Here is a 25,417-nt window from a genome sequence, read left to right on the forward strand (position 1 = left end):
GTCTTGTCTTCATTGTGTGTAATACCTCATACACCACCATAACATTATCAGTTATTAGAGGATCTAGAATAAATGCACTTTGAGAACTGTATATAATACTAGGTAGTACTCTTTTCAGTCTATTTGTTAATACCTTTGCAATCAACTTATACAATACATTACACAAAGAAATAGACCTAAATTCATTAACAGTATTGTGATTGTTAACCTTTAATAAGTCCTGAATATGTATGATTCAAGGAATAAGGTATGTTGCCACCAATAAGGAAATTAAGGACAACATAACATACCTTTTGTCCTACAATCACCCAATGCTCCTTATAAAACTCAGCCCCAAAACCATCAGACCCAAGAGATTTCAGTGGGGCCATTTGATTTAAGGCTTCCTATACTTCATCAGTAGAGAATTCATGCAGCAACTCACTATTCATCTCCTTAATCAATATGGTTTCAACAAACTTCAAATATCTTTCTATCGCTTCTGTTGTCAGATTAGATGAAGTATAAATGCCTTCAAAATAAGCCTTAAAAGCTGCCACAATATCTTCTATTTCAATCACCATTATGCTATTATGATTAGAAATTCTTCTAAAACAATTCTTCTTTGATTGGCACAAGTGTGAAAGAACTTTGTGTTCTTGTCCCCCAGTTGGTACCACTGAATCTTTGTCCTTTGCCTCCACTTCTTCATATTTTCTTTCTCTAATAATTCTCCCAATTCTCGTTGTACCTTTTTACTCTTCTCCATATTGTGTTGTTCTTCATTATCTTGGAACACTTTAAGGAGATCAGACTTCTCTTTTATAACCAAATCACTCTTATTAAGACTTTGTTTGCGGCATCGAGTTAACATTGTATTACAAGATTTAAGACTTTCTTGCACACTTCTAATAGGATCTGCGATTGTAGTGTTCCTATTCCATTCCACTCCTATTATTATTCTCTTACATTCTTTCTCCAAACCCCAACTAGCCTCATATCTAAAAAATTTTGGTTAATTACATTTTGCCCCATTGAACTTTCACTCAATTCATAATGTGTCTCCGAAACTAAAATATAATTGCATCAAAGTGGACTCTCGAACTTTCAAAACTTTCCAATCCTTCATTCTGTCTACCAGTAACGTCAAATCTAACGAAAATTCACTGCAAAGATTTAATTTTCATCTAATTTATTATCATTGACCATAGATTATGTCCCATAGGCTCGCAGTACTCAGCCGTGAAAGGAGTTTTATACTGTTGAAACCCCAAAAACAATCCCTTATGCCAGAAAATATTTCAGTCAGAATAAATTCATACGGACTTAAAGATTGCTAATTTAGTGCAAAGAATAATGTTAAAGTCACCGACAAATCTCCCAAGAGAGTTAATTAATTTTTTTTTTTTTTTACTTAGTGATTAAGTAAGTGTTTTTAAAAGATAATGTGAATTTTTTTAAATATTTATGGAGATTAAAAAAAAAATACATGAAAAAAAGCAAAAATAAGAAAAAAAGAAATGGCCTTATCGATGGGCAATGTCGGGACCCACTCTTGGTAGTCCTAGCATTGCCCATTTTTTACGGTTATTTTTTGTCAGGAATAATGCTAGTTGTCCTGAGAATCCCTACCGACAATGGGTCCCAATACAATTTTTTTTTTTTTGGACGAAAATCTGACTTCATTAGTTTCTTAGAGAAAAGTTACATCCATGACCGGATACATATATGAAAATTTCCAGATCACAAGCCAAGTACTGCATTTGGAGTTCTACTAGTACATAAATTTCTTTGTGACTGGTATGGTCTTGACTACTGTTGTAGCTCTTTACAGACAAATCGTCTAAGAGATAGTACTCTACCTAAAAATAGAGACTCATACCTCACCTTCCATAAGAGGAGAGGACTTAACATTTATGGACAAAACGTCCAAGAGATGATATCTTTTTTTTTTTTTTTTAACTAAACAACAGGAAACAACACTGAAAGCATAAATATAGATGTGAAAATGATGACTTACAATTTAGATCTATTTTAGTAGACTTTGAAATCAGCCATAAAAGTCATATCTGATTCGGTGATCTGCCACTATCTTCCCAACGATCAGCCTAGGTAGCATCTTTTGCTGCTCGTGCCTCACCAGAGGTGTCGGAGAATTGTAGATCCGTCATTTCAGCCTTGAAGTAAACAAAATAAATTAAGAAAAGAAGAGAAATGAGGGAATGAGAAGGAGAATAGAAGGGAAGGAGAGATGGAGATAGGAGGGAAAAAGAGGGGGAAAGGAAGAAAAATGAGGGAAGGAGAGGGGGAATGAGAAAGGAGGAGGAGGCAACCCTTCCTTCTTTCCTCCTCCTCCTCCTTCTTTAGCGATTTGGAGGATTTCTGTGAGAGCTTCTATGGACGAGATTGTTTGTCAATACAATTTTTTTTTTTTTTTTACTTAGTGATTAAAGAAGTAATTTTATTGATATTGTGAAATTTTTTTTAAACTGTTTAAGGGTATAAAAAAAAATGTATGAAAGAAAAAAAGAAAAAGAAGCCAAATGGCCTTATCGGGAGAATTAGCACGACTCTTAGTGCAAAATCACCGTAGACTATATACAACACGTCAATAATATAAACGTAACACTCCTTTGGGATTCAATCATCTCATAGATTTAATAAATATTATTTATATTCTAAGATCTCTATACCACACACTGCTTACGTGACATAATTTTATTTAGATAATAAATTTTAAAATTTAAATTTTACAAATCAAATCTTACTATTTAAGTGATTTAGATGGTATACTCTACACATCAGCTTGAAAATAGAATAACTCTTTAATAAATAAATAATAAAAAAAAAAGAGTTGCATACGTTTTCTACCAATCAAGAGTAATGATATGCATAATTCTTTTTACAACCTTTTAAATAATCGCGTTTTAAAATGGTAGTATTTATGTAAAGTGATGTTATTTTTATGAGTTATTTAAAAAAAAAAATGTTCCCAATTTAAAACATAATTATAAAAAGTAATGTATTTCAATCATTTTCCTTCTTGTTTTATAAATATCTAAAGTTTCTTTTTGAAGCTCTATGCTTTAATAACATATAATATAGGTAGATGAGCGGATGAGCAGTAGTAGTGGCAAAAGTTAAAAACCATGTGCTACTAATTTACTTTTTCTTTTAAATATTTTATTAAAAAAAATTATATTTACAGTCTTAAGGTATATAAACTTTATGCATCCTATTTAGAAAAGAAGAAGATAAATCTTAGACCTACATAAAAGATAATTCTTTTATGGTGAGCCATACTTTTTTTTTTAGTGAGTGTGCGAGATTTGCATATCTTAAAACCGTATCTAGCATTATTATTTAATTATACAAAAGCTATTTATCCTTGCAAGTTTAGATTAAAGAAAAAATGGGGCTATTATGCCGTCCTACTTTTTACCGTCTAGCGGTTTTTTTTTATTTTACTTTTTTAATTTTTTAATATTTTTAAATATTTTTAAAACATAAAAAATATATATTAATAAATTAAAATTGCTTCATCAATCACTAAATAAAAAAAAAAAAAATTGACCAGCGATCAAATAGAACGGTCAAAATGATGAGATAAAGTAGCTTTTTCCTAAAAGAAAACGGATAAATCTAAGTCCCCGAAATAATCTGTGTACGCAGTCCCCGCGTACGCAGTTGTTTGTCGTTTGTCCATATCAGCTTGGTCGAAAGACGAAATTAACCTCCTCTGCTTTGAGCCTTTGACGAAGACAATGGAAGGAATTCAAAATCAGAATTCACTTTGCCGCTACTATTCATCCCGCGCGACCCAGAAAGTTCCTCCACCTCTGGCATTGTTTTCACTGACCTCCACCACCGGCGTTGTGTTCATCTCCTCCACCACCATCAGCCGGTAACGTCCTCCCCCACCCACTGCTTAACGAAAATCGTTTTGCCGCTAGGAGCCCCGCGCGCGACCCAATTTTTTTGTCTCCTCCACCACCAGCGTAGTGCTAATCTCCTCCACCACTGCCGTCATGTTCAACTCCTCCACCAACATCAGCCGGTAACAAGGATCGAGGCTACCGAGCAAATCTGTTTGCCGCTAGGAGCCCGCGCGAGCCAAAAATTTTTTTCTCCTCCACGAGCTCGCGCGACCCAGAATTTTTTTTCTCCTCCACCACCGCCGTCGTGCTAATTTCCCTCACCACCGCCGTCGTACTCAACTCCTCCACCACCGGTGCTGTGCTAATCGGTTTGCCTCTACCTAGTTTCTTCAGTTTCGGCTTTAATAATCCATATGCATGTACTAGCTTTGGGTTCCTGTAATATTAACTTCATCAATTAATCCTTGTTGCCTGATGATAAGTAAGAATGGCGTTCTCTTCTGAAGGAACTAGTTAGATTCATCTGAATTTAGATTTCAAGGTCATTATTTGGCAAAGCAAAAAAAAAAAAAACAGTTAGCAAAAAAAATTTAGATTTCAATGTAAATTTTATTTTTCCTTAGGCAATGTTTGATATTGTTGATTTATCCACAAAAAAAAATTAGAGGAGCAGCATGTGTAGATGCCAGAGGTGGAGGAGCAGCATGTGTTTGATAGTTTGTTTGTGTTTTCTTGGGACTGTGTAGATGAAGAATAAGTTTTAGTTGTGATTGGTGGATTGCTTTTTGTGACTCTGAGTGTTCCTACCCATTGTTATTACCAGATTATTAAACATGTTCAGCACTATATATTTAGGAATAGGCTATGATTCTCTTTACTGTTAATTTTTTATCTTGAATTGGCTGAATGTGTAGGTCCATTTTGGTAGACAATTCGATGGAGAAAGGGGAAGAAAGCACAAGGCCTACCGGCAGTGCCACAAGGCCTACCAGCAGTGCTACAAGGCCTGCCAGCTCTACTGCAATGACACAGGTATTCTTTTCCCATCCAAAAGCCATGTTATCGGTGTCATTTATAATTTGGTGATAAGTCATTTTATGCCATTGTTTTAGGAAATACCAAGACCATTTTATCCAGATTGGTCAGCATATAACAGCTATATGCATGGGTATCATGGGATGATGCCACCTACATTTTTCCCACCGTTTGCTCCTCGTCCAAATGCCGACCCTTATTCATGGAGAAACGAGGTGATAAACTTTATGATTTGGAAGTTTCTATATTTAAATCCACTTTGTGAAGGACATTTATGTTTATTTATTGAAAAATCCAGCTTCCAACGGGAGTACCGTTTAGACCACCAATTGCCTATCCTTATGCTCCTCCAATTCCCTATCCGGGATGTTCAAGTAATTCAAAGGACATGACAGAACCCTCCTCGTCTACTAGGCCAGAACCCTCCTCGTCTACCAGGCGATCATTATTTTCTTCTGAAAGCAATACTTATGAGGATAGTTCAAATGTCGGAGACGAGGACATTGAACAAGAGCAGGTATACACTTTATATATTGAAATTGAGTTTATACATTCCTTATCCTGATATGTGTTATGGGTTAATGCAGGAGTTTGATAATCCAATGGTTGAGGAAGTACCATCAATGGTTGAGGAGGTACCATCGATAGTTGAGGAAGTACCATCGAGCAGCCATGGAAATGACGATGATGGTGTTATAGAGCCGAGGCCGGGGATGTCATTTAAAACTGAGCATGAGCTTTTAGACTTCTATAAGAAATATGGAAAACAGATTGGGTTTGGTGTAATGACCCAAAGAAGTAAAAGGGAAGACGATGGGAGTGTTAGGTATTTAACACTTGGTTGTGCTCGTGGTGGTAAGGCAAGGAACCGTACCTCGAATGTTTCTAAACCACGGCCGACAACGAAGACGGATTGTAAGGCTAAGATTAATGCAATCGTGCTTGATGGAGTGTTGCGTATAACTACCGTTGATAATGCACACAACCATGGGTTGAGTCCAAGGAAGGCAAGGTTTTTTAGATGTAATCGTGCTATCGACGCTTCCGTGAAAAGACAACTAGATATCAACGATAAGGCAGGAATAAGTATGGCTAAAAGTTTCAACTCGTTGGTTGTCGAGGTAGGTGGATATGATAATCTTCCATTTGTTGAGAAGGATGCGCGGAATTATATTGATAAGGCCCGACATCTTAGGCTTGGTAAAGGAGGTGCTGATGCACTCCGTGGCTACTTTGAGAGAATGCAGTATAAGAATGATGGGTTCTATTCCTTGATGGATTTAGACGACGAGGGAAGATTAAAGAATGTTTTTTGGGCGGATGCACGTAGTAGATCAGCATATGGCTATTTTGGGGATGTTGTGACATTTGACACAACATACCTAACAAATAGATATGGCATGCCATTCGCCCCTTTCGTAGGTGTTAACCATCATGGACAATCAATACTTTTTGGAGCAGGTTTGATTTCAAGTGAAGATACTGATACATTTGTTTGGTTATTTGAGACTTGGTTGAAATGTATGGATAAGAGAGCACCAAATGCTATCATCACTGACCAGGATAGGGCCATGAAAAATGCCATAGCAATAGTCTTTCCGAAGACCCGACACAGGTATTGTTTATGGCACATTATGCGAAAACTACCAGAGAAGTTGGGTTCCCATTCTAAATATAATGATGGATTGAAGAGCGCATTACACAAATGTGTTTATGATTGCCAAACTTCTGAAGAGTTTGAGAAGTCTTGGGAGGTGTTCCTTGATACGTATAATTTGCATGAGAATGTATGGCTTCAAAGTCTATATAGTGAGAGGATGCATTGGGTTCCTGTATATCTTAAAGATACATTTTGGGCTGGAATGAGCACAACTCAAAGAAGTGAGAGCATTAATGCATTTTTTGATGGTTTTGTGCATTCGGGGACAACGTTAAAAGAGTTCGTTGATCAGTTTGACAATGCATTGAGAAAGAGAGGAGAGAATGAGATGGCAGCGGACTTTCACTCATTTAACTGCACAATCCCATGTATAACCCATTTACCCATGGAGAAGCAATTTCAAGAATTGTATACTAATTCTAAATTTAAAGAAGTGCAGTCTGAGGTAATGGGGATTATTTATTCTCATTGTATTCTCATCAAGACGGAAGGGGCAATTTCGACATATCAAGTTAATGACCAGTTGCAAGTTGAAGGGTATATTAAAAGAGTTACATACCAAGCATACTTTAATGAAGAGGAGTGTGAGGCAAAGTGCATGTGTGGACTATTTCAGATGAGAGGCATTTTATGCAGGCACATTCTTGCTATTTTCTCAGTAAAAGATGTTCAATCAGTGCCTTCAAAGTACATTATGGACAGGTGGCGAAAGGACATTAAGCGTAGGTATTCTCTGATTCGAAGCAGTTATGATGATTTGAGTAATAAACCAGCTGCTGGAAGGTATACTAATTTGATTAAGCTGTGCTACGAAGTTGCTACAAATGCAGCTGAGAGTGATCATTTTTCAATGGATATGACACAGAAGTTGTTGGCTATGAATTTGAGTTACACAAAAACCAAGGCGCAGCCTGTAATTGTGAATGTTGGTACTGAGGTTAATGATGTTGAAATGGGAAGTTCAAAAAAAGTGTTAAGTCCTCGCATTGTTAGAGGTAAGGGGAGGCCTCCATCAAAGAGACTGGCACCTACAGTAGAGAAGGTTATGAGGAAGCAACAAACTAAACGTAAACAGTCCGAGACCGGTGCAAAGAGAAAGAGAAAAAATGTATTTAATTTGTTTGTTATACTTATGTAGAGTTATTCCATAAAAAAATATAATTTAATTATGTATGGTTAAAATGTAGGCACCTGAACTTCAGGATGAGGTCTCGAGTGGCGCTCCAACAACAGATGAGGTCTTCAGTACAAGTGGCGTTGCAGTAACAACAGATGAGGTCTTGATCACAAGTGGCGTTCAAGCAGTAACAGATGAGATCTTGAACACAAGTGGCGTTCAAGCAGCAACAACAGATGAGGTCGTATTTCCTGGCACACAACAAAGTGTCATTAGCCAGGTATGTAATAGTTCGTGTATATAAATTTGTGTACTATGGTATGACAATTTTTAAGTGATTTCTAAATCTATTTTCATTAATCTGATTGCAGGTGGATCTTCAACATGGTTAATTTTAATCAGTGTATAATGATAGTGACAAGAATTTTATGCCTGTGGAGCTGTTGGCATTTTATACATTTGTTTGGCATTTGTGTAGCTGGTTGGCATTTGTGGAGCTGTTGGCATTTTGTGGAGCTGGTTGGCATTTGTGTAGCTGGTTGGCATTTGTGTAGCTGTTGGCATTTTGTGGAGCTGGTTAGCATTTGTGGAGCTGTTGGCATTTTATGTAGCTGGTTGGCATTTTGAATGTAGCTGTTATTGGTCGCTATTGAAATTTTTGTACTCGTTGTTTGTGGTCACACTTTGTATTTGTGGACCTTTTTTGTATTTGGCATTAGCCATGGCTACATTTGATGACAACACTTTGTATTTCTGGTTACTGAAATACCTGTTGTGACATTTATTTTCATACACAATGTTCTTTGCTTTTAATGAAGAATGTCATATATTTAAGTTCTTCACAATTTAATGCACCTGTTGTGACATATATTTAAGTTTCACAATTTATTATTGCACTATTACAGCAACAAATTTGATGGAAAATACGTAATATTGATTGCAACATAAGTCTGGTACAGTTGGAAATAGAAACTGCATATTACAACTTCGCACAAAAGACTGCATATTAATGCAGAAGGTTTACAAGTAACCAGTCTGGCTACACTAGAACACAACAAGTTGACAACATCCAAAAAGTCTCTAACACAAACTTAATCTTCAATTGTCGTTGATCGTAGCAAACAACATGAGATTAGTATTGTCAATGCCCAATACACGCAAAGTAGCATGCGTGCATGTTGGAGTTCATTCTCTCTCCTTTGGACTTCTTCCTCTCTTTTTTCGACTTCTTCCTCTCTTTTTTCGACTTCTTCCTCTTTTTGCTGGAGTTCTCTTTCCCTAGCAAAGGGACTTTCATTTCGTTGTTCAAAATCTGCCCATATAAAGTAGTTGCAGTATGGTTTTCCCTGCAGCAAATAACTTGTAAAAATCAATGTAAAAAAAAGAAAGATCACTTCAACAATGTAGGAGATTAAGTGATGACCTCTTTATTGTACTTTGGACAAGTGAAAAAAGGTCTTCTTGGATTTCTCGAAGTGTTCGAGATTTTGAGACGTGCAATCGACCCACATAAACATATTGGAGCATTTCTCAAATAACGATCACCCAAGGAAGATGATGACTGAGATGACGACATTGCACTTTATTAAACACAAACACCCATGAAACAAGTAAAATATTAGTATAGTGGTGAATTATACTATTAGTAAAATATCAAACACAAACACTCAAGCTGAATTATTGCCCATCTCTGGGCTATTAATTTATATAAATATTATTTTTGCTCACTATCATCTTGAGTGTCTCAATTAACTCCACCTGTTATATGTGATGCATTCCCCTTTTAGCATGTGTATCACTATGTGTTTGACTCAAATCTTCTATCTCTCACTCTTGTTACCCTTCTCTGTGGGTTGTGTGACCAAAGGTCAAAATCCTCAGATTTCATTGGGTGAGTTATATTATCATCTGTCTTCGTGGAATAGCATATTCTTAGAAAATGCTGAAGTCAAGAGAATTGTCATACAATCCTTAGAACTGAACTATATACTAAGCAATATGCATTTACTAAACATTGATGCATTAAACATATATATTGGAAGAGCAAACTATGGTACATGCAGAAAGTCAAATTAGATTAAGAATGAACATTTGTATATGTTAAATGAACATTAAAAATGTTCCTTTTTTTTCTTTTTTTCTTTTCTATTTGGATGCTCCTTTTGAAACTTCAGTTATGTATTGACTCTACTCATTCTCTTGTTTGATTGCAGGATTTTGGGATCAAGTATAATATGGAAAATGGTGGACCTGCTCCAGAGGGAATCACCGATAAGATCTATGAGAACACAAAAACAATAAAGGAGTACTTCAATGCAGAAAATCTACCTGATGTATTTCTTGCTTCCTATGCTGCCCGAGTTTCCTTTTTACTCCCCTTGTGATGTTGTTATTAGACTGTTATACGTAGTTTCAGTTATCATGTTATTATCTGTCATTTCAAAATATGCATATAGGTGGATATCTCTACAGTAGGTGTAACTAGTTTCCAGGGCCCTGAGGGACAATTTGATGTTGAGGTTTTTGATTCAGCAAATGATTATTTAAAATTGATGAAGTAAGTTTTCCCTACAGGATCTCCATTTCTCTCCTATATTTGCATGAGCAACACAGATGCCAATGGGTCATTCCATTCATTGTAGTCTTATTACATTGCATGAAACTGAGTCACTGAGTCACTGAGTCCCTCTCACACATTTTCTCAAACAATTGGACTGCAGCAGCAAATAACACCACGACATTCCAACAACAACTAACAGAATTTCCAACAACAACAAACTATAAAGATGTACTTCGAAGATGCCTTAATTTCCACAATTACCAACAACAACGTGTATGAAGATGTACTTTGAAGATGCCTTAATTTCCAGAATTACCAACATAACCTTAATTTCAAATACGAACTCAAACAGAGAAATATTGCCTACCAAATGCCTTAATTTCTAACAAAAACAGAGAAACATTACCACCAATTACCAAATGCCTACCTACCAAATGCCTTAATTTCTAACAAAAAAAAAAAAAACAGGGAATCATTGCAATAAAAAAATTGGGATAAATCAACCTATTAGGGCTCAGACGGAGTGAAGTTAGGGCTGGGCTCAAAAATTACTCTTTTCGGCGGAATCAACTCCTCCACCACCTCGCACCACGACGTTCACCACGACGTTAGGGCTGGGACTTCGAATTTATTAGAGTTCTCGGCAACGCGACGCGAATCTCCACCACCGACGGAGTGAAGTTAGGGCTACTCTTCTGGGCAAAGCATCGGTCTCGAGGAGGAAGAAATCAACTCGTTTGAGGACGGAGTGAAATTAGAGTTCTCGGCAAATATCAACTCGTTCGAGGACGGAGTGAAATTAGAGTTCTCGGCAACCTCTTCTGGGCAGAGTCTGGGCAGAGGTTAGGTCTCGCTTCGAAGAGGTCTCGGATCAAAGAGGTCTCGCTTCGAAGAGGAAGGCGTCCGTCCATCAAGCCAGACGACGTCGTAAGCACAAGTTAATAAAACGGGGCGTTTTTGCCACGTTGGGCGTGCGCGCCCAGTCCTCTGACTTGGGACTGCATAAAGACTTTCTCGTTTAAAAATGCTTTGAAGACACGTACGTAACGCTACTTCTTTCGTTAATAGAGGGATGTATTGTCGCAAGGCACAGCTTCTACACGGATTAGTTTAATCTGAGATGACGACCTTTTCAGTTTAGACAAGAAATAGAATAACCCATATAATAATAATAATAATTACTTAGAGCTCTTTCTGAATACGTCTTGTACATTATTCCCCTGTGAGCGTTAGCATATTCTAGCCCTGAAGAAAACACATCCTACAGTACTTCGTTTCTATGCTGGCAGGAGGACGCCATGATATGTAACATGATTTTTTAAATAAAATAAAATAAAAATAAAAATAAAAAATCAGTGTGAAGAACACGTCCTCCACATTGCAAATGTTATAAAAATCCTAAATCAAATTTTATCATATCAATAATGTAGAGTTTGCCCGCCCTCTATGTGAACTTATAGATTTAATTTTTTAGCATATATGACAAGTGAAGTGATCCCCCCTCCGCTTAGGCGATACTTATGGTGTGATTGGTGTCCTATACTCCGCTTAGTCGGAGTATGGAGTTTTATCATCTGATCATTGTTAATAATATCGTGAACATAATTTTGCTATCTTTTAGACTTAGGTTTTTAGAGATCTGCCGTCTAGATTAGACTATATCAGTCTCGGAAATGTACTAGGAAGCTATTAACGTTTGTAATTGGCTTGTTTTTAAGTCAACTTTATATATCCTCTATTAATGAATGTAATGTGATCCGTTATTATAATAATAATAAAAAAAAAAAAAAAAGAGACAAGTGAAGTAGTACTTTTAAGTCAAACTATGCAAGCATATTTTAACTATGGAGAATTTATAAATCTAAAAGTTTGGTGGAGATTAATGCATTTGGTGAAAGAGAATTGAAGGGGTAATGTCAGAATTAAATGAGTCACCTTCCATAATGTAAAGCTTTTTATATTATATTTTCAAGTATTTCTTTTTCATTATATTCTACATACGCATGCATATGAAAAAGGCAACCGGAGGACAACTCAAAAGCGAGAATGAATGAGTGGACTCTTTCATACCTAAACTTGTAAATAAATTCAAGTTATGAATTTCTTTTAGCTGCAGCTTCCAACGGACACAAGAAAAATGCTTATTTATCATTAGTTATTTTTTATTAAAATAATTATTTTATATCAAAATAAATTTATTATCGTCACAAATAGTTATTCTCATCGTAAATAAATCGTCATAAATATTCATTTGATTCACATGATTTCATCAGTTCACTTGGATGGTTGGGTGGGCATGCAGCTTAAAATAGGACATTCATATAAAAGAGAAGCTGGAGTGAAGTTTCAGGGCAGCTCAATACAAATTGAGGCTTAAGACGAAATTAAAATGAGTCATTTATAATTATAATATAATAAAATATAAATTATTATATAGAATATTTTCAAAATTTCTTTAAATATAATTTTTGTGAATTTATATTTACAAGAACTTGAAATGAGGCTTTTTTGTGGCTCAATTTAGCAAGATCTTAAAAAATTATTTAATATATAAATAATTCATTATATTAAATATCAAATTTAGTATTATGGGACCTTGCACACATTAAAAACTATAAAAGTTATTTAAAATTTTATTTAATGAAATAGTTTTTATTTTTTATTTTTTAAAAAAAAAACTTCATTTTTATTTTTAGGGGTCTTACATCGGGTGGGGGTCTTAGGCAATGGCCTAAATGGCCTTACCATTGAGCCAGCCTGAGCTGGACAAATGTGCATCTATTTGAAACAAAGATAGATATAAAGTTACTCAGATTGAATTTATTAAGCATTATTAAATATTTAATAAATATTATAGAGCATACTTCGTATGTCTGTTTCTTTCACTTTAAACTATAGAGTTTGAGTAAAAACTCTAAGGAGACGTTTGGATTTGAAGATGACTTGAGATGAGTTGAGATGAGTTAAGATATATTGTGAATAGTAATGAGATGAGTTGTGAATAGTAGTAAGATTTGTGAATTAAAGTTGCTGAATAGTAGTGAGATGAGTTGAGATGAGCTGAGATGAGCTGAAATGTCCTGCGAATCCAAACATATCCTAAGAGAATAAAAATCCAAATTGGATTATTTGCATTATTTGGAAAACTAGCATCTTGATTTTTGGGACTCCCCATAATCAATCGATTATATGAAGATGCATAGTCGTTCATGAACCGAACTACACATTTATATCACAGTAGTTCAAGTTAAAAAAATCATGTCAATAAATACTTTGGTTTTCTATTAAAAAAAAGAAAAACTGGCGGACTCGAAGAAGCAAGAAATTAATTGCAAAATAAATCTAGAGTTACATTATCTATAAAAATATTATTTTTTATCCTAAAGTTTTATCATCCAAATCATACATATTTCAAGTGTTTTTTTTTTTTTTTTAATTCTAAATAGTTAACATATATAAATTCACTTAAAAAGTATCATGTCAGTCGGCATGATTAAGGAAGATAAAATGAGTCCAAAGATTAAGGCCTAGTTTGGGTACTGAAGTAATACTCACTATTATTTATTATTTTATTATTATTATTTAAATATTTTTATTACTCTTCAATATTCTATCATTATTTTTTCACTATTATTTATAGAATATCTTAGAATACCTTAAAATATCTTATTACCCAAATGCAATATAAGTTATCTCTAGTTCTTCACCTAATTTCCTTGCACATTGTTATAAAAAAAAAAAAAAATCCTTGCCCATTTGCACGCTTGTATATGGATATATAAAATAATGAGAAATTATATACCCCACACTCTCATCTCACTTTCATCATATTATGTAAGATGTGACACATTGTGTATAAAGAAGCATCTAATAGTGATAAAGGGTCATGTAACATACAGGTCCTAAATTAAGATATAGAATTAAGATTATTATTATTATTAATTTGAAATATCCATTTTGAGATGAAGTTCTATTTAACCGAGGCCTTCTCCTCGCCAAAAACCACCAAAGAAGACGTCGCCGGTAAGTCTTCCTCCCCTCATGACATGCATCGATCCCATAAAACCCCTCTGCCATTTTTCTCTCTCCACTACTATTAACCAACAATTGTGTTGTGGCTTAGCCCACCATCGACCACCACAAAGGAAGTCGGAACACCTCTCGGTAGCTTCAGAAATTGCCAACTGGTAGCCTCTAGTCAAACTTGCACCTTCCTGAAGCCCATGCTGCCATCAACTTGGGCTCACCCACGGTTGCCGTCACCCTGCCCTTTTTCTCTTGGTAACAAGTTACGAAGTAGGAACCAAGAAGTAGCACTAAGAGATAAGTAGCATGATCATAACTTTATGTGTTCCGTAAATATTCTAATTTTGCATGAAAAATGTGATGGTTACCTACGCTACGCTGCGAGCCAATTCAAGGTTAGTTTCTTTTCACGATCCTTGATGAATTACGATGATATGCTTGTGAATAAGACTATGCATGCCATGTTGATATGAATTGTTGTTAGATGGATAAGATGCTATGGAAATCACATGTATGCCATATAATGTTCATGTAATGTTTAGATTATGTTATGCCATGCCTATGCTATGTTGTGTTGTGTAAGACTCATATTAATATGTCATGTTTAATATTTTGCTATGTTTAAGATTATGTCATGCCATGTAATTTCATGAAGTCAAACTTGCTCACATGCATTATGAAAATTAATAAGAAAACACATGAATGCCAAGTAAGCTTTAAGGTTGGCCTTAAGTTATGGGTGGACATGCAAGCCATGGACTCAAGCGTGATCCACCACATGTAAACTATTATGTTTTGAGGTGATACGGACCCAAGCATGTTTTACCATAGATTATGATATGTTATGCGGTGCCACAGACTCAAGTGTGGTCCACCTTATTTTAAGTGATAACACGAACCCAAGCGTATATCACTACATGAGATGATATATTAAATTGTGCCACAGACTCAAACGTGATTCACCCTACTTTAAGTGATAACGCGAACCTAAACGTGTTTCACCACATGATATGATACTTTACACGGTGTTACGGACCCAAACATGGTTCACCTCATGTTATGATCTGTATATGCGATCAACGACAATTGGATTGATGCACACATGTAATGATGGCTACTAAATAAATGAAAGATAAGATGAACAAGTCATGTATGATTGATAGGAAATACACGTAGTTAGTCACTCATGCATCATGTTACATGAAATTCCATGATTTTGTTAATTCCACATATGTTACAATACATTAAAGTTTTATAAATCAGGCCTAATATTAAGCTAAGTTAAGTTTACATTATGATGTGTTATTACCGAGTTTTCAACTCATTTATTTTTCTATCTTTGTGGTTTAATGTCCCAGATGTTGATCGCGAGGATGCAGAGCCGGAGAGTCAGGAGTAGATTAGTCCAGAGACTTAGACTGGAATAAGTGTTATTACAGCAATGATTTAGTTTATGATTAAAATATTTGAATAAGTGATCACCACAAAGAACTAGTTTATGCCTTTTCCATTTTGTTTCAGCTTTATGTTATGAAAGACTCTTAGGATAAGTTAGTTTGATGATTCAATAAATAAGGTATTTTCATGACTTCGAATCTCTTTATTAGGCATTATGTTATGAATGTATGTAACATTCCTGACCTACGGGAAGAGATATTACAAATTATCTTATAAATGATCATTAATTGTGATAAATATACCACATCTTATATAGTGAGATGTATAACATTACTCATAAACAATTATCTCTAGTCCTACGCTTTTTGTATGGCACCAAATTATAATAATAATGTTTTCATATATTGACTCCTTTGCACCTTTCCTCGTTTTCATGGGGTTTTGTTGTCCTCGTAAATCCTGAATGTTTTGCTTCATGGTTGGTTCACTTTCCTCAGATTGCTTTGATGTCTATTTAAACTCTGAAACACTTCCTTTGAATCTTTACTTGAAGGTCTCTTCGAGGAACGTCTGTGATCAGCAGTAGCATAATCCCACTTCCCCACATACAACAACAGCAGGTACATAGATTTACAAAAGCTTCTGCCACAGCCTACTCCTCGTTGAACACCGTTAATTGGTTGGTTCCAAGGGCTTGACAAAGTTTCAGGTATTGAATATTCGAAAATGCAAGAGTAAAAGAAAAGAACAACTCGATTGACCGTCAGTTTTTTTTTTTATATGTCTGAGAACCTCTCCAAGGCAAGGCCCTTCGGACTCACCTCTGCAGAATAAACTTCAGTCCCGTGCACCACACCCTTGGAAGTTTTCCTACATGGAACTGGTTGAATTGCTGACTTTTCACCAGGGAGTGTGGTCCCAAAGGATTGTTTGCACCCATGAGATGTTGAACCCTGAGCCTTGAAAGTAGTGATATACCAAGACCAAAACCTTCAACACTCGGGCCAACCCCTTGGGGTTATTGACGGTCAGTTATTAATATGCAAAAATCTCTCCAACAGCGGTATTTAGTTTCATGGCCAACATCCTACCACACATCTCATAAACAAACTGAAGCAAGAACTACTTGGTATAATCTTTTCAGGTATAGGCAGAAATAGTTTCACATTTGATTTCAAAAGAAAATGGACGTTGTTAGATCAGAGCTATAAACTTGTAGTTCAATGGCATCTTATTCAACCATAAAAGAAAAATAATTAAAAGCCAAACTCAACACTTGGACCTAGAGTTTGTTTGCATAATAATCCAACCAAAATTTAGACTCAAACCTTGCAGTCCAGCATGCTTGGTTTCATGAGACGAGCACAAAACTTGAATTTCAGGAACATACGAAAAAATTGTGGCATGAGACGGACAACTTGGAAGTTCCTTTGGGTTGGGGGAGAGTGCGAGGTTTTAGAATGAGTTCATTGACTTGAATAGAAAAAATGTACAAAATAAGGATATCTATTGGTTATAGATTGTATGATGCCTCCATCTAACAGACACAAGAAGGGTTTGCTTTAGGGTTGGTTGGTGTTTGTGGCATCATTGGATGCCAGAAAAAAGAGCTTCTCTATAGTATTTTGATCTCATATTATTTAATTCGTCAAAAAGAGAGAGAGAGAGAGAGAGAGAGAGAGAGAGAGAGAATTAGAAGGTAATGCCTCTATTTCCTTCACTACATCAGTTGACTCCGAAGAAAGGCTATGCTATCAAAGAAGGGTTGGTGAATTATGCAGAACCCACTATCCCTTCCTAGACAGACTCTCAAGCACAAATACTTTCATAATGACAGTTTTCTGGAGGCAAATTTAAGGAGCAAACCTTCATAAGTGTGGAGAAGTATCATTGCTGGACGGGACCTCCTTACATAGGGACGTGTGTGGAAAATAGGGAATGGAAGAAGTGTAAGAATTTGGAAAGACAAATGGCTGGCTCAACCTACTTCTCATAGAATCCAATCTCCTGTCAAATTGTCAATACTCTATCTGAAGGTGCGCAACAGTAGCTGAGCTAATTGAGGGCAAGGCTAAAAGATGGGACGAAAACTTAGTTGAAAGCACTTTCAACACCCAAGTGGCAGAGGTCTAATCTCAAGTACTAAAGGAGAATCCTCTGCAAGAAGTGGTGCTGGAGAGTTCTAGAAGAAGGTTTGGAAGCTAAAAGTGCATAACTCTCTGAAGATGTTCATATGGTGTGCCTGAACAAAGTTCAATTTATTTAAAAGAAAAGTCACTGAGGAAGCTGGCTGCCCGATCTGTTAAATTTCAACCAAAACTACAGGCCATACTTATGTTCATGTACTGCAGCAAAAGATGTGTGGGGTCAGTTTAGTAAAAAAGATCAAAAGATCTTCTTTAAGCATGAATCCTATGAAAGAATCCTTCTAGAGCTGAGCAAAGTACTTGAGGATGAAGAAATGGAGGAACTAGCGGTAGTGGCCTGAGACAGGTGTTTTAAAAATAAACTGGGATTTTGCGTATCGATAGACAACAATAAACATAAAATTGGCATTGGAGTGGTGGTTTGGGATCATAAGGGCCAAGTTCTAGCTGATCTAAGGGCGACACCAAGGTCAGAAAACTGATGTTACTGCTGAGGCTATGGCTGCTTTTTATGCAGTAAAATTCTGACAAGAGCTGGGACTACAGCAAATACTCCTTGAGGGAGACTCGTTACTGGTAGTGGAGGCTCTTAGGAAACAGACCATCATCTGGAGTAGGGTGGACTTGTTGATTGAGGATACTAAGAGGCTATTATCTGTTTTTCCCAAGCTGGGATGTGCACCATGCGAGAAAGGAGGCGAACAATTCCGCACACATGTTAGCTAAGAACGGGCTTTTTGCTGATAATGATGTAATAGATATTGAGGAAGTGCGAATCTGTATCCAGCCGACCATTATGGCTGAAACTTTTTTTTTTTTATCCTATTAATGAAATTCTGATTTTAAATTTCAAATAAAAAAGCTAAAAAATTAATCAAAACTCAAACAGAATATAAGTTTGGGTCTGGTTCAGCATAAATTTAAAGCTAGCCCAAGCACGCTTAAAGCGACCAAACTCAGCTGGTACAGGACTGCCTCGAGTACATTTAAAATCCAACATGAAAGTTCGAAGATAATCCCGCATTTCAGTCTATTCCCCGTTCCTTAACGGGAAACACCTCTTCCTTCGCATGAGGCGCTCATCGCCAAATATTAGAAACATGATCTGAAAACTAGGAAATAGATAAACTTCTTCAACAACTACACTAATCAGTCTCTGTGAAGCATATAAGCCAAGGCAGAGTAACCCCATTATTTCAAAATGAACAGACAACACTATTACAAATTGACCAATTATTTCAAAATGAACAGACAACACTATTACAAATTTATGCAATATGCAGAAAACCAAGAATGCATTTGGTTCTAGGAATTGGGTCTCCAAAATAGAATCTCCAAACCCATTTGGTCCCTCCGCAACCCTCCCCGAAAAAAAAAAAAGAACAGGACACAAATAATCGTAATGATCAACCCCAAATTCAAGAAACGCCCAAACCCAATTTATCCATACACGAATCAAGAAATTTTCCAAATCAAAACCACGATTATCATTAGCATTAACTCAATAATCCTCAAATTCACGCCAGTAAAATATAAAAGAAAAAGGCATACTAGAGTTTACATGACCCAACATATAAAACTTGTAATGAAAATGCAAAAGATAGATCCCATAGACTTATCTCGACGCATCAGTCCCGGCGGGCCTTGAGACGCTGGTTAAGCTGCTCGATTCTGACGACGAGACCGGTGACGGAATAGAGGATCCAGTAGAAGACGAGAGCGGCGGCGATGAGTAGGGCGTTGCGCTGGCTCTTGATGATGGACTTCTGGTGGCGGAGGTACTCGGAGGGGCTGCAGGAGTCAGGAGACTTGCACTGGGGCCTGGTCTCGTACTTCCAGTATATGTCCATGAGCAGGAAAAGGCAGAACGGCACCACCGAGAGGAACGGCTTCAGAAGGTTACGAGTGACGGCGATGAGCCCCTTACGGATCCCCTCCAGCCCCGGGATGGTAAGCAGCAGAACCATGACGGCCTCGGCGCCTGCCACATAGCCCAGCACAACCCACTCCAGTGCCATTTTCCTCTGTAGATCTGCTGCGCTTCGGTTTCCTGCTTTTCGTGTTGGATGCGCTTCGAATTTTTGTTTCTTTGGTGCTTTTCTTCCGAAGGGAGTTTTGTTTACGGGTAGAGGCGAGAAGGAAAGAAATTGAAAATTGGGGCGAGAGGTAGAGTAGTTGCGGTCTTTAGTCACACGAGTAATGATTCTCAGGGATGGAGGAAAATAAAATGAGAAGAGAAATTTGTAAATAGTAATTAAATGTTTTGTAAATGATAGTAAAATAGTTTTAAGTTATAATTTTTTATTAGATTTTGGAAAATGAGGGAATATTATAATGTTAAAATATTGATAAAATATAATTTTGTAAGATTATATTTGTTTTAAGAATTGAAAAAGTTGAATTATTTTTTTTGTTTTGTTTATAAATTTGAAAAAGTTTTAATGATTAGATAATGATTAAATGAAAAAATTGAATATTTAAAATGTAAAAATATTTGTGTTTGAGTAATTTTTTAGAATGAGATGAGATAGGATGAAATAAAACATCTTCCAAACAATCCCTTTGGTCTAGATAAATCTAAATAGATAAGTTTTATGCAGTTTTTTTTTTTTTTTAATTTTTTAAAGTAGTTTCTGAAAAGTATACAAAAATTATTTTTTTAATGTGACCCACTTTTTAAAAACAGCATGAATGAAATTTGTCTATTTAAGACTCACCTAATATTATTCTAGTCATATGGTGTACATTACATTCTGTGTCTACAAATGATTGTGATGGGTAGATTGCAAACTAAATCAAATTAGGAGGGCCATTTCCCACATAGCCCATGTTAGCCAGGCTTGGGCTAGATAGTGAGGCCCATCTCGACCCAAGCCTTCCCTTCCAAGGACCTTGGAGTTGCCCGAAGGGTCCAGCCCATTAAGTTGTATCAGATTAAGAAAGTGCTCAGTACGGAAAACCAAGCTAAGTGGGACAGATGGGATGTGCTGACTCTAACATCCCCTATTATACCTAGTGTTGAAAGACTTACATCAGTAGGCAAATGGAGGATGAGGGCGACCCTCCATCCTTTGACAGAGGGGACATGTCCTGGAAGCCACACCACATTAGATGCACCGCCTTAAGAGCTGCGCTGCATTAAAAGCTCTGCCTTAGAACACCAAGTCACATGGAATGCCTGGATTAAAATAGATGCGGGTGGGACAACCTGACATGATGGACAAAATTTTCCCACAAAGCTTCATATAAAAGCTACATCCCAGGTACAAAAAAACTCTCTCTTGACTCTACGATGAAGAAAGACAAGACTCTAAGCACGTGAGACTAATTTAGGCATTGGAGGTTCCCCGGACCACCCCAAGTCCACATTCTCCCTTGTGTTTGCAGGTGAAAACCCTGACCCAAGTTGCTAGGACGCGTACAAAACACAACGTTAACAGTGATGTCGTTTGTAGGATCTTTCCTATAGGCGTAATGTGTCATTTGTATGCCGACGATAACCCGTTCTCAAACAACTCGAGGGCTAAAAGCCTTACCAGAAGACATGCAAGAACTGAGACCGACGGAAGGCTTGGTCAGCGTGATAAAGCCCCTGGGCGACAACTGCCCCTTGCCACCTCCTCTCGAGTTAATCATAGCGCCCGGGGGGGGATTCAGGGACGAGCAAGCTCTCCAACAAGTAGAGCTAAATGAGCCGCTCGAGCTAGCTCACCTAGACCCAAACTGTCTTAAGGCCACGATTAGACTTGGCAATAGGATGACAACTAGCACGTGGCAAGCTATGATGCAACTCCTCACAGAGCATTACGATGTGTTTGCTTGGAGCACGAAGACATGCTTGGGATTGACCCGAACATCATTCAACATCACTTGTGTGTGAACCCAGAAGCCAAGAAGGTCTGGCAGAATGGAATATCGATGTTCTCAAATATGGACTTAAGGTCAGAATACCATTAGTTTAAGATTAGGAAGCAGAACATTCCTATGATTGCTTTTAGGACTCGATATGAACATTATGAGTTCTTAGTAATGCCGTTCAGTTTGACCAATGCTCCGGCAATATTTATGGATTTGAAGAATCGAAACTTTAGGCCCTACATGGATAGCTTTCTAATTGTGTTTATAGATGATATTTTAGTCTATTTCCGGAATGATGAAGAACATAGGGAAAATTTAAGTCGAGTACCAGAGAGGTTATGGGAGCACCAGTTATATGCAAAACTCAATAAGTGTGAGTTTTGGCTTCGGGAGGTGAAGTTGTTGGGGCATGTGATTTTCAATAATGGTGTAGCAATTGACCCCAGTAAGGTTAGAAGCAATAGCGAAATGGCATAAGCTAACCAATGTGCACGAGATTCGTAGTTTTCTTAGTTTTGTTGGATATTATAGGAGATTCGTAGAGGGTTTCTCTAAACTCTCTAGACCTCTTACTGCGTTAGCCAAGAAGAATGTAAATTTTACTTGAAGTGAAGAATGTGAAATGAGTTTTAAGGAGTTGAAGTAGAGATTAATTACAGCTACAGTTTTGGCTTTGTCTGAACCCCATAAACCCCATATGGTTTATAGTGATACGTTGAATATGGGTCTTGGATGCGTATTGATGCAGGAAGTATGAGTAGTTGCTTGTGCCTCTCATCAGTTGAAGGATCACAAGCATAATTACCCCACTCGTGACTTGGCATTAGCTGGGGTGGTATTTATACTAAAGATTTAGAGGCATTATCTGTATGGAGAAAGGTGCGAGGTTTTCACTAATCACAAAAGTCTCAAGAATCTTTTCAGCCAAAAGAACTTGAACATAAGGTAAGGGAGATGGATAGAAAATATTAGTGACTACCAGTGTGAGATTAAGTATCATTTGGCAGAAGGTCATGAAGTTTGAAGGATCATTGCCTTTTAGAATTTGAAACGATGGGATGTTGTGTTAAAAGGAAATGAAAGTGATTCCAGAAATGAAGGAGAGGATATTGAAAGAAGCACATAATACGCCCTACAACACATCCCGACAGTACAAAGATGTATCAGGACTTGAAAATGACTTTTTTGGTGGGACAAAATGGAAAGAGACGTGGTGGATTATTTTAAAAGGTGTTCGGTTTGTCAATTGGTGAAGGTAGAACATTAGAGGCTAGCAGGAGTACTACAGTCGTTACCAATTCCATAATGGAAATGGGAGGATGTTTCCATAGATTTCGTAATTGGATTGCATTTGGGTCATTGTAGATAGATTAACGAAAAGTGCTCACTTTTTTTCAATCGCAAACACTGGCTCTATGGAAAAGTTGTCTAAGTTGTACGTTAAGGAGATAGTTCAGTTGCACGAAGTACCAAGGTCGATCATGTCAGATAGCGACACTCAATTCACATCACGATTCTGGCAGAGCTTGAAGAATCGAATGGGTACCAATTTGAAGTTTAGCAGTGCCTATCATCTATAGACAGACGGACAGATAGAACGAACTATATAGACGTTAGAAGATATGCTTTGAGCTTGTATGTTGTATACAAAAGGTGATTGGGAAGGGCACTTACCTCTAGTAGAGCTTTCCTATAATAATAGTTTCCAAGCTACAATTAAGATGACGCCATATGAGGTGTTATATGGAAGGAAGTGTAGATCTCTGCTATACTGGGATAACATTGGAGAAAAGAAAATACTTGGTCCTCAATACTTGCAGGAAGTAAGGGAACAAATTTTATTGATCAGAGAATGGATGTAGGCTACTCAGGATCAACAAAAGAGTTGTGCCAATGATTGAAGAAGAAATCTTGAGTTCACAGTAGGTGATTGAGTATCTTTTAAAGTATCACCCATGAAAGGAATGGCCAATTTTGGCAAAAGAGAAAAGTTGAGTCCACGGTATGTAGGACCTTATGAGATCATCGAAAGAGTTGGCCTAGTAGCTTATCGGTTAAGCTTACCCATGGAACTTCGAGGAATACATGATGTGTTCCATGTGTCTTCCTTAAAGAAAAGCTTTGGAGATCAGGGACCGATTGTGGTTGATCCGAGTCATATTCAGCTTCAACCAAACATGTCCTATGAAGAATGGCCAGTGCAAATCATTGAAATCATTGATTGGAAAGATCATGAGTTGAGAAATCGAAAGATACCCCTGGTTAAGGTACTTTCAAACATGGAAGCTACTTGGGAAAGAGAAGACTCGATGAGGGCTAGAAACCCTCATATGTTTGTATCTTAGATAGTAATATAGGGGATGAGTTGATTTTGGTTGAAACTTTATGATTTGATTGTATACTTAGGAAGGTATGAAATTTTTTGTTGATGTTTTCGATTATTCTACGATTATATCCTTGATAACAGGACACGCACGAACTAGAACAACTGCGAGTATGTCTGGGTTACCAACAACCAGAATTAGAAGTATGCAAGAGCATAGGCAAAGAATCGGGTTGGAAGGCAAGACCGAATGACCAAGGCCCATAGATGGAGTAATTTGAGCACCATCGTACTCATGTGATGGATGTAGATTTTAGAGAAAACCTTTTTCTACAACAAGCATTGCCATATGAAGAGCGAAAACCTCCACATGACCCGCTAGTTTGGAAGCAAAATCGAGCCATGCTGCTGAGATCCAAGCTAGAGAGCATTTGGCATTCGAAACATCCAAATCTTCCTTTGATCATCTTTGTATTCGCGAAGCGGTTCAACCAATGGAAGATGATGAAGCTACTATATAAAATAAGTTGAATGAGCTAAGGACGAAGATGTATTACGACCTTGACGTTGACGCAATTTTCTACCTCTCATAAGATTCAGTAACCAAAAAGAAAGAATAAGTGTCATCACCTTCTTCATTTGAGGATTAGACTGCAGCTAGTGGACGTAGAACTTCAAGTGATTTAGTACTCCATTATTTTTAATTCTGTCGTTTATCCAACATCATGCCAATTTCGAGGTCACAATCTTTTCTTAAGGGGGGAGGATGTGACAGCCCAATCTTTGAGCTTGGATTTAGAGACTGTTAGGTCACCTTTGGGGCTAAGTAAATGGAGGAAATATTGGAATAAAGGCCCAGTAGTTAAGTTTGTGTGATTAACGGTTTGTTATTTTTATGGATGACCATCCAAGCCCATTAATTTCTAGGCTCTAGAAATTTGTTTCTTACACTTGGCGCCACATGCATAGGAGGACCTTTAGGTTTCCAAGAAAATGCAATCATAAGAGGGGGAGGAAGGAGGTTCGATTTACTAAAACCCACGCCACTTGTGATTCATGCAAGAAGGCTTTAGGATCTCTAGAAGATCAATTATGAGGGAGATTAAGGGAAGTTTTGGGATTCTAGGAGGCCAACACCACTTGGCAAGCATACATGGGAACCCTTAGGTTTCTAGAAGGGCAATCATGGGAGGAAAGGAAGAAGGATTTTAGTTTTGCTAGGGTTATGCCACATGGCGACCATGCACACTAGTGACCCTTAGGTTTTCCAAGAATAAAGATGAAGAGAAAGGGTTTCAGAAATCAAAGAGACATAGGGCACTTGGCAAGCATGCATGAGATCTTTAGGATTTCTAGAAGAATCTAATGATGAAGGGGGTTTAAGGTTTCGGCCATAGAAGAGTGGCGTCACTTGTCTTCCATGCTAAGGGGTTCTT

The 25,417-nt window shown here is 37.1% G+C and overlaps 3 protein-coding genes and 1 long non-coding RNA gene across 5 annotated transcripts; 2 read left to right on the forward strand and 2 right to left on the reverse strand.

Annotated features, from left to right (window-relative positions):
• Positions 1–3,654: 3,654 nt before the first annotated feature.
• LOC108995514 (protein FAR1-RELATED SEQUENCE 5-like) lies at positions 3,655–8,511 on the forward strand. 2 transcript variants are annotated; one of them, XM_035686503.1, is made up of 8 exons: positions 3,655–4,225; positions 4,772–4,889; positions 4,970–5,107; positions 5,191–5,409; positions 5,480–6,434; positions 7,377–7,660; positions 7,740–7,949; positions 8,041–8,511. In XM_035686503.1, exons 2-8 carry the CDS (start codon positions 4,794–4,796, stop codon positions 8,059–8,061), a joined length of 1,923 nt encoding a protein of 640 aa, XP_035542396.1. In that variant the 5' UTR covers positions 3,655–4,225; positions 4,772–4,793; the 3' UTR covers positions 8,062–8,511. The 2 variants fall into 2 exon arrangements, with proteins under 2 accessions (XP_035542396.1, XP_018826637.1); XM_018971092.2 differs by having other exon boundaries at positions 5,480–7,660.
• Positions 8,512–8,571: 60 nt separating this feature from the next.
• LOC109009801 lies at positions 8,572–11,243 on the reverse strand. Its single transcript, XR_001999114.2, has 3 exons — positions 10,734–11,243; positions 9,093–9,249; positions 8,572–9,015 (listed from the first exon to the last, which is right to left on the reverse strand). It is a non-coding gene; the product is annotated as an uncharacterized LOC109009801 (long non-coding RNA).
• An 8,020-nt stretch (positions 11,244–19,263) lies between these two features.
• Positions 19,264–19,993, reverse strand: LOC108995493. Its single transcript, XM_018971070.2, has one exon. It carries the CDS (start codon positions 19,816–19,818, stop codon positions 19,429–19,431), a length of 390 nt encoding a protein of 129 aa, XP_018826615.2. The 5' UTR covers positions 19,819–19,993; the 3' UTR covers positions 19,264–19,428.
• Positions 19,994–23,622: 3,629 nt separating this feature from the next.
• LOC109009797 lies at positions 23,623–24,003 on the forward strand. The gene has a single exon (XM_018990412.1). It carries the CDS (start codon positions 23,623–23,625, stop codon positions 24,001–24,003), a length of 381 nt encoding a protein of 126 aa, XP_018845957.1.
• The last annotated feature ends 1,414 nt before the right edge of the window (positions 24,004–25,417 follow it).

Source organism: Juglans regia, chromosome 16 (genome assembly GCF_001411555.2).
Source record: "Juglans regia cultivar Chandler chromosome 16, Walnut 2.0, whole genome shotgun sequence".
In the NCBI taxonomy this organism is placed as follows: Eukaryota; Viridiplantae; Streptophyta; class Magnoliopsida; order Fagales; family Juglandaceae; genus Juglans; species Juglans regia.